Source organism: Dermochelys coriacea, chromosome 28, assembly GCF_009764565.3.
Source record: "Dermochelys coriacea isolate rDerCor1 chromosome 28, rDerCor1.pri.v4, whole genome shotgun sequence".
Taxonomy (NCBI): domain Eukaryota; kingdom Metazoa; phylum Chordata; order Testudines; family Dermochelyidae; genus Dermochelys; species Dermochelys coriacea.
This window is the reverse complement of record NC_050095.1, coordinates 2,649,126-2,664,981: the sequence shown is the minus strand read 5'-3', so window position 1 is coordinate 2,664,981 and position 15,856 is coordinate 2,649,126. Positions and strand designations below refer to the sequence as shown.

The 15,856-nt window shown below is 52.5% G+C and overlaps 2 protein-coding genes and 1 pseudogene across 4 annotated transcripts in view; 2 read left to right on the top strand and 1 right to left on the bottom strand.

Annotated features, from left to right (window-relative positions):
- Positions 1–15,856, bottom strand: part of LOC119849428 (zinc finger protein OZF-like) — a 776,365-nt gene that overhangs the window by 544,931 nt on the left and 215,578 nt on the right. The gene's annotated exons all lie outside the window — the stretch shown is intronic.
- Positions 1–15,856, top strand: part of LOC119849371 — a 1,398,949-nt pseudogene that overhangs the window by 1,198,612 nt on the left and 184,481 nt on the right.
- LOC122457746 (zinc finger protein 28 homolog) overlaps positions 1–15,856 on the top strand; it is a 173,428-nt gene that overhangs the window by 1,958 nt on the left and 155,614 nt on the right. The window contains exons 2-3 of the mRNA XM_043503897.1: positions 793–881; positions 1,553–1,679. Of these exons, the coding sequence (XP_043359832.1) occupies positions 793–881; positions 1,553–1,679 (216 nt within the window). The remainder of the gene's footprint in view (positions 1–792; positions 882–1,552; positions 1,680–15,856) is intronic.

The window sequence follows — 15,856 nt, the reverse complement described above, 5'->3', positions numbered from 1 at the left end:
CCTCCCCTCTACCCTTCCGGAGCTTGTTACACCATGAAATAGCTGTTTTGCGGCAGCAAGCACTGGGAGGTAGGTGGAGGAGCAGGGACGTGGCACGCTCAGAGGAGGAGGCAAAGGTGAGGTCGGGGGGGCAGGGAGGGGAGCTTGGCTGCCAGTGGATGTAGAGCACCCACTAATTTTTCCCCATGGGTGCTCCAGCCCTGGAGCACCCACGGAGTCGGCGCCTATGCACCGGCAGCGATCTCCAACGCCGGGCTGCTGAAAGTCCCGTGGCCTCTAAAAGTCCCCCATCCTGGGGGCGGCACTTGTGGGCACGGGCAGCGCACAGAGACATGCTGTCCCCCTCCCCCCAGGGGTCACAGAGACGTGCTAGCAGCCAGCTGCTTCTGGGAGCAGCGTGGGGCCACGGCATGCAGGCAGCCTGCCTGAGCCCTACTGCGCCACCAGCCGGGAGCCACCTGTGGTAAGTGCCTCCTGGCCGGAGCCTGCATCCCACACCCCCTCCCACACTCCACCCTCCTGCCCCATGTCAGAACCTTCTCCTGCACCCAAACTCCCTCCCAGGAAAAAGACTTGTATACAGGGGCCCCACAAAATCTAATAGCCCCGGGCCCACAGGAGAGTTAATCTGTCCCTGCCCATTATTACTCGTGTATTGGCTCTTTCTGTTGTTTGCATGGTAGCATCTGGAATGTCTGCCTGCAGCGAAAGAGCCTGGGAGAAACTGTAATGTGAAATTTCTAAATCCTGTTCTGAAAAAACGGGCCTCGATTGCCTTTCTTTCCCTCGCAGGCTGCAGAATGACGTCCATGTTTCACTCCAGCTCATGCCATCCTCCTGTGGGACAGGGAAGAGAAATGGCTGCATTAGAGCCAGTTCAGGTAGGGACTATCGGGGAGTTGCTGGTGGGGTCTTGCTGGAGGGAGAGTGGCAGTAAATACTGAGGAGGTGGAAACTTTGGGGGTGGGTGGTTTGGAGAGGGAAGGGGGCAGGAAATACACAGGGTGGATTTACACAAGCCTGCGGGGACTTGTTTAACCTGGGGCCTGGATTCTAGGAACAGAATGGGAGCTGGGGCTGGAAATTCCCTAATTTATGGAAAAGGAAAGAGCCCCCCTGGACTGGGCTGGGAAAATTTCCCAGAATCCAAGTACTGGAACCTGAGTGCTACGAGCCAGCGGCTGCTGTGAGTTATAACGGGAGGCACCCGCCAGTCAGGCTTAAGGGAGCTGTCCCTCTGCTCATAACCAGCTCCTCACAATGAGCAGGGTGTTGGGTTCCTACCAGGCAGCTCTCCCTGGTCCCTGCTAGGGGCTTCATCTTCTGTATCAGCGTCTAGCTAGTAGAAGTGTGATGGATCTGCTGGGAGAGAAAAGGGGCTCTCTTCATCCCCTCACCCTGATGTTTCCTGGATGCTCTGAGTGGTGTGCGGGTAGGACTTTGTTGACTGTGATCCTCCCAGAGCTCCCATTTGATTGGATCCTCTCCCCCATGAATAGTGGGGCTGTGAATGGAGCACCAGGAACTGAGTGTTGGACTGTTGCTCTTTTAGGGGCTGGTGACCTTCGAGGAGGAGGCTGTGTATTTCACCAGGGAAGAGTGGGCTCTGCTGGGCCCAGCTCAGAGAGCCCTATGCAGAGACGTCATGCAGGAGAACTATGAGAATGTGACCTCGCTGGGTAAGGATTCCTATCCCCTCAGCTATTATATTTTTTTTGCCTCTGTCTTCACGAACAAGGTCAGCTCCCAGACTACTGCACTGGGCAGCACAGCATAGGGAGGAGGTGACCAGCCCTCTGTGGAGAAAGAAGTGGTTCGGGACTGTTTAGAAAAGCTGGACGAGCACAAGTCCATGGGGCCGGATATACTGCATCCAAGAGTGCGAAAGGAGTTGGCAGATGTGATTGCAGACCCATTGGCCATTATCTTTGAAAACTCATGGCGATCAGGGGAGGTCCCAGATGACTGGAAAAAGGCTAATGTAGTGCCCATCTTTAAAAAAGGGAAGAAGGAGGATCCTGGGAACTACAGGTCAGTCAGCCTCACCTCAGTCCCTGGAAAAATCATGGAGCAGGTCCTCAAGGAATCGATTCTAAAGCACTTAGAAGACAGGAAAGTGATCAGGAACAGTCAGCATGGATTCACCAAGGGCAAGTCATGCCTGACTAATCTAATTGCCTTCTATGACGAGATAACTGGCTCTGTGGATGAGGGGAAAGCAGTGGACGTGTTGTTCCTTGACTTTAGTAAAGCATTTGACACGGTCTCTCACAGTATTCTTGCCAGCAAGTTAAAGAAGTATCGGCTGGATGAATGGACTATAAGGTGGATAGAAAGTTGGCTACATTGTCTGGCTCAACGGGTAGTGATGAATGGCTCCATGTCTAGTTGGCAGCCGGTATCAAGTGGAGTGCCCCAAGGGTCGGTCCTGGGGCCGGTTTTGTTCAATATCTTCATAAATGATCTGGAAGATGGTGTGGATTGCACCCTCAGCAAGATTGCAGATGACACTAAACTGGGAGGAGAGGCAGATACGCTGGAGGGTAGGGATAGGCTACAGAGGGATCTAGACAAATTAGAGGATTGAGCCAAAAGAAATCTGATGAGGTTCAACAAGGACAAGTGCAGAGTCCTGCACTTAGGACGGAAGAATCCCATGCACTGCTACAGACTAGGGACCGAATGGCTCGGCAGCAATTCTGCAGAAAAGGACCTAGGGATTATGGTGGACGAGAAGCTGGATATGAGTCAACAGTGTGCCCTTGTTACCAAGAAGGCCAATGGCATTTTGGGATGTATAAGATGGGGCATTGCCAGCAGATCGAGGGACGTGATCGTTCCCCTCTATTCGACATTGGTGAGGCCTCATCTGGAGTACTGTGTCCAGTTTTGGGCCCCACACTACAAGAAGGATGTGGAAAAATTGGAAAACGTCCAGCGGAGGGCAACAAAAATTATTAGGGGACTGAAACACATGACTTATGAGGAGAGGCTGAGGGAACTGGGATTGTTTAGTCTGCGGAAGAGAAGAGTGAGGGGGGATTTGATAGCTGCTTTCAACTACCTGAAAGGGGGTTCCAAAGAGGATGGATCTAGACTGTTCTCAGTGGTAGCAGATGACAGAACAAGGAGTCATGGTCTCAAGTTGCAGTGGGTGAGGTTTAGGTTGGATATTAGGAAAAACTTTTTCACTGGGAGGGTGATGAAACACTGGAATGCGTTACCTAGGGAGGTGGTGGAATCTCCTTCCTTAGAGTTTTTTAAGGTCAGGCTTGACAAAGCCCTGTCTGGGATGATTTAGTTGGGGATTGGTCCTGCTTTGAGCAGGGGGTTGGACTAGACACCTCCTGAGGTCCCTTCCAACCCTGATATTCTATGATTAGAAGGGGAATTGAAGAGTTAAGGTTCACACCATCCCCACAAAGCACCCTCCTTTCTTTTGCAGCATCACTCCAACATGCCAGTGACACACACATGACCAGAGACCCTCCCCTGCTACAGAACACTTTGGGAACAGAGCACAGGGCTAGTTCACCACAAAGTCTAACGTCTTCTCTTTGCTAAAGCAAAACTTGAGGTTAGGTCCAGCATAACGAACAGAAGCTTCCGACCCCTGGCTGGCACTCAAACACTGAGCCTCCTCCACACGCACCAGCTCAGACTAGCAAAATGATACCACTCCCTTACCCTCACCTTGAGGATTCCTTCTGAGTCATTGCCTTTACTTAGCTCTCACTAAGCCCTGGAGATTACTAGCATGTATCCCACTGGACTGCTGACAACCCCGGTGGCAAGAACATACTTTTGTGCACCTTTACTGACACAAACTACAATACTCAGCACTGAAATGGGGCAGACTAGGTCCCTCAACTTTCATGTGTACCTCTCTTCATACCACAGTCACAGCTCTCCAAAGCTGCTCCAACTAATTCTTTCAGTTACAGCTACACCTGATACAGTGCAGACAGGTGGAGGGTATGCAGATAAATGCTGGCATTCCACTCTGTAGAATATAACATATATAATGGCATGTTCTCACGGTCCTTCCTCATATCTGTTATAGATTCATAGATTTTATGAAAAAAGAAAAGGAGTATTTGTGGCACCTTAGAGACTAACAAATTTATTAGAGCATAAGCTTTCGTGAGCTACAGCTCACTTCTTCGGATGCATTTGGTGGAAAAAACAGAGGAGAGATTTATACACACACACAAAGAACATGAAACAATGGGTTTATCATACATACTGTAAGTGATCACTCTCCTTACAGTGTGTATGATAAACCCATTGTTTCATGTTCTCTGTGTGTGTGTATAAATCTCTCCTCTGTTTTTTCCACCAAATGCATCCGATGAAGTGAGCTGTAGCTCACGAAAGCTTATGCTCTAATAAATTTGTTAGTCTCTAAGGTGCCACAAGTACTCCTTTTCTTTTTGCGAATACAGACTAACACGGCTGCTACTCTGAAACCTGTCATAGATTTTATGGCCATAAAGGACTACTAGGTCATCTAGTCTGACCTCCAAAATAGCACAGGCCATAGAATTTCACCCAGTTACTGCTGAATTGAGCTGAAGGTGATTGTGTTTCACTAAATCATCTTCCTGAAAAGCATCCATTCTTGACTTAAAGACTTCCTGAGATGGAGAAACCTCCACGTCCCTTGTTAGTTTGTTAATCTTTGTACCAGCCTTACTGAACCACTCCCAGTGACTAGTGCCAGGTCCAGGGTTAAGGGGTGGAGGGCAGAGTTAAGGTGACATTTCATGGGTGGTGTATATTTTAAATCTTCATTTCCTAGTTTTCAGAGATTTAAGTTTATATTCTGTGAAGGGACACTGGAACACTGAATTCTGAATTAAGGTAGTTTATGGACATTTAATTTCCTTTTTTTATCAATTTTTTGTCATTAGAACTGTATCTACCCTACAGATTTTGCTGGCATAGCTATGTCGGTTAGGGATGTGATTTTTCACACCCCTAACCAGACATAGCCGTGTTGGCAAATCTTTTAAGCAGATACAAAACCAGAGTCTGCCTTTGGACTTGAGAGAAGTTTAAAATGTTGTTCTTAACCCAGAAATTTTTGTATCGGGGCAAAACTATGCAAGGAAACTCCTACAGAAAGCAGGAGAAATATACAACATGCGTTGGTTGAAAGCTACCCGTGGTAGGGCTCAAACTCAAATGCATGGGCGTAGTTCAGGTTCAATGACCACAGCATGTCCCCTGGAGCCAACCAGTGCTTCATTTATAATGAATGAGGTGCCAGGGCTCAAGTAATTAGGTGCCGGGGCTCAGTCCTGGCATGAATTAAACCCTGGAGCCAACCAATCTCTGTGACAGCTGAGTCCCAGAAATCTACTGGCTCCTATCAGGGTCTCGGTTTGTTGGCACATGTGCATTTTGATGTCTTTGACTCGTCTGTTCGGCTTGTGCCGAACTGAAATTCGAGACTTTACAGTTATTAATTTTTTTTCAATATTGCTTCCACAAAGGGGCCATGGGTGCCATGTAGATGAGAAATGCCAAGCGCCAGTCAGGGGACAATTAAAACCATAGTTTGAGCCCAAGGTGATTCTTGTATAAAGCTGTTTCTTGTATAAAGCTGCTTTTTAGGGGGGCAGGTCTGTGTCTCATGAACCTCATGACCAAATCACCCCAAATTTGGTCCTCTGATCCTGCCCTGCGCCCCTCATAAAGAAGAGCAAATTTCAATACAATTTGAAAAGGAGTACTTGTGGCACCTTAGAGACTAACAAATTTATTTGAGCATAAGCTTTCGTGAGCTACAGCTCACTTCATCTGATACACTGGAGAGGTTTTAGTTGGGGGCTGAAGGTGATGGCTAGTGGTGTTCTGTTATTTTCTTTGTTGGGCCTGTCCTGTAGTAGGTGACTTCTGGGTACTCTTCTGGCTCTGTCAATCTATTTCTTCACTTCAGCAGGTGGGAATTGTAGTTGACATCTTCATCATGTGGACCCATGGAAAAGAAGCCCTTGAGGAATTCCACCATGATTTCAACAATTTCTATCTCACCATCAACCTCAGCCTGGACCGGTCCACACAAGAGATCCACTTCCTGGACACTATGGTGCTAATAAGCGATGGTCACATAAACACCACCCTATATCGGAAACCTACTGACCGCTATTCCTACCTACATGCCTCTAGCTTTCATCCAGATCATACCACTCGATCCATTGTCTACAGCCAAGCTCTACGATATAACCGCATTTGCTCCAACCCCTCAGACAGAGACAAACACCTACAAGATCTCTATCATGCATTCCTACAACTACAGTACCCACCTGCTGAAGTGAAGAAACAGATTGACAGAGCCAGAAGAGTACCCAGAAGTCACCTACTACAGGACAGGCCAAACAAAGAAAAGAACAGAACGCCACTAGCCATCACCTTCAGCCCCCAACTAAAACCTCTCCAACGCATCATCAAGGATCTACAACCTATCCTGGAGGACGACCCATCACTCTCACAGATCTTGGGAGACAGGCCAGTCCTTGCTTACAGACAGCCCCCCAACCTGAAGCAAATACTCACCACACAACAGAACCACTAACCCAGGAACCTATCCTTGCAACAAAGCCCGTTGCCAACTCTGTCCACATATCTATTCAGGGGATACCATCATAGGGCCTAATCACATCAGTCACGCTATCAAAGGCTCGTTCACCTGCGCGTCTACCAATGTGATCTATGCCATCATGTGCCAGCAATGCCCCTCTGCCATGTACATGGCCAAACTGGACAGTCTCTACGTAAAAGAATGAATGGACACAAATCAGACGTCAAGAATTATAACATTCAAAAACCAGTTGGAGAACACTTCAATCTCTCTGGTCACTCGATTACAGACCTAAGAGTGGCTATCCTTCAACAAAAAAGCTTCAAAAACAGACTCCAACGAGAGACTGCTGAATTGGAATTAATTTGCAAACCGGACACCATTAAATTAGGCTTGAGTAAAGACTGGGAGTGGATGAGTCATTACACAAAGTAAAACTATTTCCCCATGTTTATTCCCCCCCCCCCCACTGTTCCTCACACGTTCTTGTCAACTGCTGGAAATGGCCCACCTTGATTATCACTACACAAAGTTTTTTTTCTCTCCTGCTGCTAATAGCTCACCTTACGTGATCACTCTGGTTACAGTGTGTAGGGTAACACCCATTGTTTCATGTTCTCTGTGTGTTTGTGTATATATCTCCCCACTGTATTTTCCACCGAATACATCCAATGAAGCTCACGAAAGCTTATGCTCAAATAAATGTGTTAGTCGCTAAGGTGCCACAAGTCCTCCTTTTCTTTCTGTTACTAGAACCCCCCTGAGCTGCTGGGGTGGGGGGGTCCCTCCTCCAGTGTACAGTGCTGACCTAATTTGGTAGTGAAGACAATAGGGAGGGGAGCAGGCAGTTGCTTTTTTTTACAGGAGGTAGTGTGGCTGAGCGGTCTAAGGCGCTGGATGAAGGCTCCAGCCTCTTTAGAGGCATGGGTTTGAATCCCACCACTGCCATCTCTTTGGCCACCCTGAACTTCCCATGGATACAGAACGGAGCTTCAGTCTCGATTTTCAGGGCTTCTCGATCCTTTAAACCCAGACCTTCCTCATCCGTTTTTTCCCTCTCCTCATCTAGGCATCCCTCTCTTTTAAAACTGACAGCCAGCCCCCGAGTAGTGCAGCACCTTTCATGTCACTAGCTAAGTCCAGCACTGGATAGTCTACCCTTACTGGGATACAGATAGCTGGGCTTGAAGGGGAGTTTGACTTTTGGGGGGTAGGGGATTTTTCTAGGGGGAAGGAGAACAGAAAGGAAATTGTGAGCGATGGAGAGGAAAGGTCATTTCAGTTACTGCCACTATACATCTGGCATTTATTTTCGCTGAAAAGGCCCTGCTCACGGCTCCTGTGGAGGGTCCAGGTCTGGGTGTGTCCCCTCGACTGTCCTCTCCTCTTCTCCCAGGGCCCCCTTCAAAACTTTGGTGCCTTTTAGATGTTTAAGAAACGCAGGCGTGAGCGGCAAGATTTGGCACCAGCACGAATCTGCTTTTGCCATGCAGGAAACTGACGTTGGAGGACCCCCCCGCTGCCCGCATTAGTGAGCGGTTTCCCTATTACTTGACCGAAGGGCTTTATAGGAATCGTTGGGGGATAAACCACCAGAAGAGAAATTTAATAAAATTCCCTTCTGAAAGCAGATATGGGACGCTTGATAGTCTGGGTGTCTGAAAACGGATGTCCCAGTACCTGGTGGCTGATAGTGGTGCAAACCCCTTAGAGGTCACTGTCTAGATAAGATCTCCGCTTTATATCAGTGGCCCCCACCCGTTCCCTGAACCCCCCCCCCACTCACTCCACCTCCCCCTTCCATCACTCGCTCTCCCCCACCCTCACTCACTTTCACTAGGCTGGGGTTGGGGTGTGGGAGGGGGTGCGGGCTCTGGGTTGGGCCTGAGGGATTTGAGGTGAGGGAGGGGACTCCGGGCTGAGCCTGGGGCACGGGGTTGGAGTGAGGGCTGCAAGCTCTGAGATGGAGTTTGAGTGCAGGAGGGGGCTCCGGGCTGCAGCAGAGTGTTGGGGTGCAGGACCAGGTATGGGGTGCTGGATCTGGGAGGAGGGGGTCAGGGCTGGGGGAGGGGGGTTCAGGGTGCAAGAGGAGGTATGGGGTGCTGGTTCTGGGAGGGGGGCTGGACAGGGGGTTTGGGGTGCAGGAGCAGGTATGGGGTGCTGGTTCTGGGAGGGCGGTCAGGGATGGGGCAAAGATTGGGTTGTAGGAGATATGGGGTGCTGGCTCTCGGAAGGGGGCTGAGGGAGCAGGAGGAGGTATGGGGTGCTGACTCCGGAAGGCTGGGGTCGAGGATGGGGCAGGGTAGTTCAGGGTGCAGGAGGGGGTATGGGGCGCTGACTCCAGGAGAGAGGGCCGGGGCTGGGAGGTTCGGGGTGCCAGAGAGGCTATGGGGCGCTGGCTCGGGGGGGGGTTAGGGCTGGGGCAGGGGGGTTTGAGGCACAGGAGAGGGTATGGGGCGCTGGCTCTGGGAGGTGGGGGTCAGGGCTCGAACAGTGGGATTCGGGGCGCAGGAAGGAATATGGAATGCTGGCTCTGGGAGGGGGGGTCAGGGCTAGGTTGGGGGTTTTGGGGTGCAGGAGGGGGTATGGGGCACTGGCTCTGGGAGGCGGGGGGTTCAGGGCTGGGGCAGGAAGGTTTGGGAGGCAGGAGCGTGTATGGGGTGCTGCCTCTGGAGTGCGTTTCGGGCTGGGACAGGAAGGTTCGGGGCACAGGAGGGGAAATGGGGTGCTGGCTCTGGGAAGCGGGGGTCATGGATGGGGCAGGGAGGTTCAGGGCGCAGGAGGGGGTATGGGGTGCTGGCTTGGGAGGGTCAGGGGGGTTTGAGGCGCTGGAGAGGGTATGGGGCGCTGGATCTGGGAGGTGGGGGTCAGGGCTCGAGCAGTGAGATTCGGGGCGCAGGAGGGTATATGGGATGCTGGCTCTCCGAGGGGGAGCCAGGGGTAGGCAGGGGGTTTCGGGGTGCAGGAGGGGGTATGGGGCACTGGCTCTGGGAGGCGGGGGGGTCAGGGCTGGGGCAGGAGGGTGTGGGGGCAGGAGTGGGTATGGGGTGCTGGCTCTGGAGCGGGGGTTGCGGCTGGGACAGGGGGGTTCAGGGCACAGGAGGGGAAATGGGGTTCTGGCTCTGGGAAGTGGGGGTCAGGGATGGGGCAGGAAGGTTCGGGGCGCAGGAGGTTGTATGGGTTGCTGGCTCTGGGAGGGGGGATCAGGGCTGGGACAGGGGGGTTCGGGGCACAGGAGGGGAAATGAGGTGCTGGCTCTGGGAGGTTGGGGTCAGGGATGGGGCAGGGAGGTTCGGGGCATAGGAGGGGGTATGGGGCGCTGGCTCCGGGAGTGGGTATCGGGACTGGGGCAGGGGAGTTTGGGTCACTGGAGGTGATATTTGTTGCTGGCTCTGGGAGGCGGGGGTAAGGGATGGGGCAGTGGGTTGGGGTGCAGGAGGTATGGGGTATTGGCTCCAGGAGGGGGGTTGGGGCTGGGCAGGGGGTTTTGGGGGCAGGAGGGGGTAACGGGTGCTGGCTCCGGGAGGTGGAGTTGGTCTGGGGAAGGGAGGTTCGGGACACAGAAGTTATGGGGTGCTGGCTCTGGGAGGGGGGTTGGGTCTGGGGAACTGGGGTTCGGGGCACAGGAGGAGGTATGGGTGCTGGCTCTGAAAGGGGGGGTTGGGGCTGGGCAGGGGGTTTTGGGGTGCAGGAGGAGATATGGGGTGCTGGCTCTGGGTGGGAGGGTCGGGGCTGGGGAGGGAGGTTCAGGGCACAGGAGGGAGTATGGGGTACTGGGTCTGGGAGGGGGGTTCGGGGCTGGGCAGGGGGCTTCGGGGGCAGGAGGAGGTATGGTGTGCTGGCTCCGGGAGGGGGGTCGGGGCTGGGGAAGGGGGGTTCGGGGCTCAAGAGGAGGTATGGGTGCTGGCTCCTGGGGTTGTCGGGGCTGGGCAGGGGGTTTCAGGGTGCAGGAGGAGGTATGGGGTGCTCGTTCCAGGAGTGGGGGTCGGGGCTGGGCAGGGGGTTTTGGGGGCAGGAGGGGGTAACGGGTGCTGGCTCCGGGAGGGGGGGTTGGTCTGGGGAAGGGAGGTTCGGGACACAGGAAAAGGTATGGGGTGCTGGCTCTGGAAGGGGGGTCGGGGCTGGGGAAGGGGGGTTTGGGGTACAGGAGGAGGTATGGGTGCTGGCTCCCAGGGGGGGGTCGGGGCTGGGCAGGGGTTTTTGGGGTGCAGGAGGGGGTATGGGGTGCTAGCTCTAGGAGGGGGGGTCGGGGCTGGGCAGGGGGTTTCGGGGGCAGGAGGGGATATGGGGTGCTGGCTCCGGGGGGTGGTTGGACTGGGGAAGGGAGGTTCGGGGCACAGGAGAAGGTATGGCGTGCTGGCTCTTGGAGGGGGGTCGGGGCTGGGGAAGGCGGGTTCGGGGTACAGGAGGTGGTATGGGTCCTGGCTCCCAGAGGGGGGGGTCGGTGCTGGGCAGGGGGTTTCGGGGTGCAGGAGGTATGGGGTGCTGGCTCTAGGAGGGGGGTTTGGGGCTGGGCAGGGGGTTTCGGGGGTAGGAGGGGGTATGGGATGCTGGCTCTGGGAGGGGGGGGGTTGGGCTGGGGGAAGGGAGGTTTGGGACACAGGAGAAGGTATGGGGTGCTGGCTCTGGGAGGGGGGTTGGGGCTGGGGAAGGGGGGTTTGGGGTACAGGAGGAGGTATGGGTGCTGGCTCCCGGGGGGGGTCGGGGCTGGGCAGGGGCTTTTGGGCTGCAGGAGGGGGTATGGGGTGCTGGCTCCAGGAGGGGGGGTCGGGGCTGGGCAGGAGGTTTCGGGGGTAGGAGGGGGTATGGGGTGCTGGCTCCGGGAGCGGGGGTTGGGCTCGGGAAGGGAGGTTCGAGACACAGGAGAAGGTATGGGGTGCTGGCTCTGGGAGGGGGGTCGGGGCTGGGGAAGGGGGGTTCAGGGCACAGGCGGAGGTATGGGTGCTGGCTCCCGGGGGGGGTCGGGGCTGGGCAGGGGGTTTCGGGGTGTAGGAGGAGGTATGGGGTGCTGGCTCCAGGAGGGGGGGTCGGGGCTGGGCAGGGTGTTTTGGGTTCAGGAGGGGGTAACGGGTGCTGGCTCCGGAAGGGGGGGTTGGGCTGGGGAAGAGAGGTTCGGGACACAGAAGGTATGGTGTGCTGGCTCTGGGAGGGGGGTCGGGGCTGGGCAGGGGGTTTTGGGGCACAGGAGGGGGTATGGGGTGCTGGCTCCGGGAGCGGGGGTTGGGCTAGGGAAGGGAGGTTCGAGACACAGGAGAAGGTATGGGGTGCTGGCTCTGGGAGGGGGTTGGGGCTGGGGAAAGGGGGTTCGGGGCACAGGCGGAGGTATGGGTGCTGGCTCCCGGGGGGGGTCGGGGCTGGGCAGGGGGTTTTGGGGTGCAGGAGGGGGTATGGGGTTCTGGCTCCAGGAGGGGGGGTCGGGGCTGGGCAGGGGGTTTCGGGGGCAGGAGGGGGTAACGGGTGCTGGCTCCGGGAGTGGGGGTTGGCCTGGGGAAGGGAGATTCGGGACACAGGAGAAGGTATGGGGTGCTGGCTCCCAGGGCGGGGGTCGGGGCTGGGCAGGGGGTTTCGGGGTGCAGGAGGAGGTATGGGTCCTGGCTCCGGGAAGGGGATTTGGGGCTGGGGTGTGGCCTCCCGCCAGGCAGCACTTCCCTCAGGCGACTCTAGGTTGACAGCGCAGCGAGGCTAGGGCGGCCTCCCTGCCTGCCCTGACCCCATGCCACTCCCGGAAGGGGCCAATGCACCGCTGTGGGGCCGGGGGCATGCGGCTCTGCACGCTGCCCCTGTCTTCAGGCACCACCCCCGGAGCTCCCATTGGCTAGCAATGGGGAACTTGTGGGCAATGGGAGCAGCGGGGGAGGTACCTGCAGGCAGGAGCGGTGCGCAGAGATCCCTGCCCCCACCCCTGGGCCAGTTCTGGGAGCGGCGTGAGGGGCAGCCCCCCCCCCGAGATTGCAGTTGACTGGGAGAGTCTGTAGGATTGACGGGTTGGCAAGCACTGGAGCGGACTGATCAGGACTCCTCATCTCGTGAAATGCAAGGTGAGGTGCAATAGGATCATAGAAAGTAAGAGCCAAAATGACGCTTTGGGGTTTTGAACCTTAGAAGGTGGATCTAGTCACCATTGCTCCTGATCCGTTATCCCACCTGGGAACCAGTGTCGCGTGCTGGAGGTTCTCCTACTAGGGTACTTCATGATTTTGCAGCATTTAAATAAAATCTACTGAGTTCTACCCCTTCGTATGTTTCCTTTCATCGTGTCGAAGATAAACTTGGCTGTTTCATGCAAAATAAAAATGTCTAAAAGGCTGGGCGGTTCCACTAGTTACCCTGCATTACTATGGTACTAAGAGTTCAGGGCATGACCCATTTTTGTCTGGGTAAAACCATTGATACTGTATTCAGAAGCTGTAAATTGTTCTCCCATGCTGCAACGATTTCAGTTAACTGAATGCCAGCCTAAGGAAGCAAACAGCCAGGCAATAGGAAATCATTTATCTCAAGTAGCGACAGCTGATATTATATAAAACAGCAGAAACAGGAACGTGACAATGCATATAAATAACCTGTGAAAGGAACGTCTCAGTCCTTACCCACAGTTAGGGTTTTTCTTTCTCGGTATCTAGAATCATAACTGCCTCAACTGAAGCTGAAGCTTGAAGCTTTTGGCTTGGACTGATCATTTGTCCCGTTATTTGGACTGTGTTCTTTTTTAGCACTTTGTTTTCCTTGAAGTTGACAAGGCTGGGAAGCATGGGGTGAGCTAGGGGTGCTACGGGCAGTGAAGGGGACAGGAGCAGAAAAACAAGTTAGTAAAACCATAGGTTTAAGTTAGATTCCATAGGAAGTGAGGATTTAAGTTTCAATGACAGCTTCAAGAAGCAGCCGTGTTAGTCTGTATTCGCAAAAAGAAAAGGAGTACTTGTGGCACCTTAGAGACTAACAAATTTGTTAGTCTCTAAGGTGCCACAAGTACTCCTTTTCTTTTAGCTTCAAGAAGGTGTAGAGCAGGCTTTTGTTCCCAAATTGAAGTTAATCCCCTGGCACAGGCTGTACCATTCCTTACTCTGCACCCTCACTAGGTTCTGGTCAATCAGCCCTCTTCTCCTGAGTCAAATGTTTCTGCCGGCAGCCATCACTTCAGAAAACTCCACCTATACAATACCCCAAGCTAAAAACGATGAGTTCCAGAGAAACAAAAAGGAGAAACCACTCTGCAGCTGGGTTTTACTTTCCCATGTCTTCTGGGCACTTGGATAATATTTGTACTAAAATCCTTTCACCACCCAGCCTCCTGGTCTCCATGACTTGCACCAGAGCCCTCTGTTCCACTGCATCATTTAATGTTTTGGCAGGCCTTACTGGAAACAAGCCGTTGCTGCTTATTGTCAATAAGCCACCACCATACTGGCCTTTCTAGGGCTGTACTGTAACGAGTTATATAGCAGGACTTGTACGTGGTGGCCACCGCTTCCCGCAGCTCCCATTGGCCGGGAACGGCGAACCGCGGCCACTGGGAGTCGCGGGGGGCCGTGCCTGCGGACGGTCAACATCAGCAAAATGTCTCGCACCCCACAATCAGATTACCCTGATGAGCCGCAGGTTGCCCACCACTGGCGTATAGTAGATGTTTGAAATGAGGCCTTTTAAATTTCAGTTACAATTACTGGTTCCAAAATAAGATACCGTTTTCTAGAAAATGTCCGATACTTTCTTTGGAAGAGAGTACTATCAATAATATTAATTTTCTTAAGTTCACTTGACAACTAGATGGAGAAGTGCAAAGTACTATACTTAGGAAGGAAAAATCAAATTCACAGCTACAAAATGGGGAATTTTAGAGTAGCAGCCGTGTTAGTCTGTATCCACAAAAAGAAAAGGAGGACTTGTGGCATCTTAGAGACTAACAAATTTATTTGAGCATAAGCTTTCGTGAGCTACAGCTCACTTCATCGGATGCATGCAGTGGAAAATACAGTGGGGGGATTTATAAAACCTATCACCATTTCATCACCCAATATGCACCATTTAGCTTAGTGGTTTGAGTGGCCTGCTAAACTCAGGGTTGTGAGTTCAATCCTTGAGGGGGTCGTTTAGGGATCTGGGGCAAAAATTGGGGATTGGTCCTGCTTTGAGCAGGGAGTTGGACTAGAGGATCTCCTGAGGTCCCTTCCAACCCTGATATTCTATGATTCTATGATTTTTTCCATGCATTGTGGAAGAAGTAAACAGGTAACTTTTCTAAATTGTTTAGAAAACCTGACCCATGAGGAGTGGTTAAAAACCTGGGCATGTTTAGGCTGGAGAGAAGATGCCAGAGGGGCAGGGGAACCTGTTATGTCTTCAGATTTGTTAAGAGCTGTTATAAAGAGGACAGGGAACAATTGTTCTCTATGTCCACTGAAGGTTAGGACAAGAAATAATAGCCTTAATCTGCAGCAAGGGAGATTTAGGTTAGATATTAGTACAAAACGCTTTGATTATAGGTATAGTTAAGCTCTGCACAAGGCTTCTCAGAGGCTGGAAATCCCCATCACTGGAGGTTTTTAAGAACAAGCATATGTCAAGCCAGGGATGGTCTAGATCTGGTTGGTTTTGTCTCAGCGCAGGGGGCTGGACTTGATAAACCCTCCCTCCAGCACCCCAACATTTCTAGGATTCGGAAAGCTGCTGAAGCGGACCAATTAGAAAACGTTTACCAAATCATTGTGGTACTAAAATTTATGCTTTCTGCAGAGGTTGGCACATCTTCTAAACGGAACTTCAGTCTTTCATAAATTTGCAAATTATTATAGAACCTCCTTTGTAGGTAAAGGGGTAGTGCCATTCAAGGTTAAATTAAATTCAAGGTCTTGTAAGTAGCTGGTAGTGAGAATTTGGCTATGAATGTCTTAAAATGAAGGGAACATGACTGGATGTAGATTTAAAAGTTATTCTTTTGAGTCAGACTGATGTGTTATAATTAGGCACAAGGCACTGACGAGATGGGTCAATCTGGAAGGAGTGAGACCAGAACTGGGGGAGGGGAGGGATGATTTCCATCCTTGAAATGTGAAGTGAGACTTCCCAAAATAAGGCGAATCTATCAGTGGTTAGGGAGGAGCGTTACTGGTTATTTAAGCGTCCTAAAATACAAGTTTTAATTTATTATTTGAAGGTAAATTCCTTTTGCTATTACTTACATTAAGCAGCAGTATCATTTTGTCCATACTAAGCTGTTGATTGTCGATGGCCTCTTAGAGAGACAAGTTGGGTGAATTAATACCTTTTATT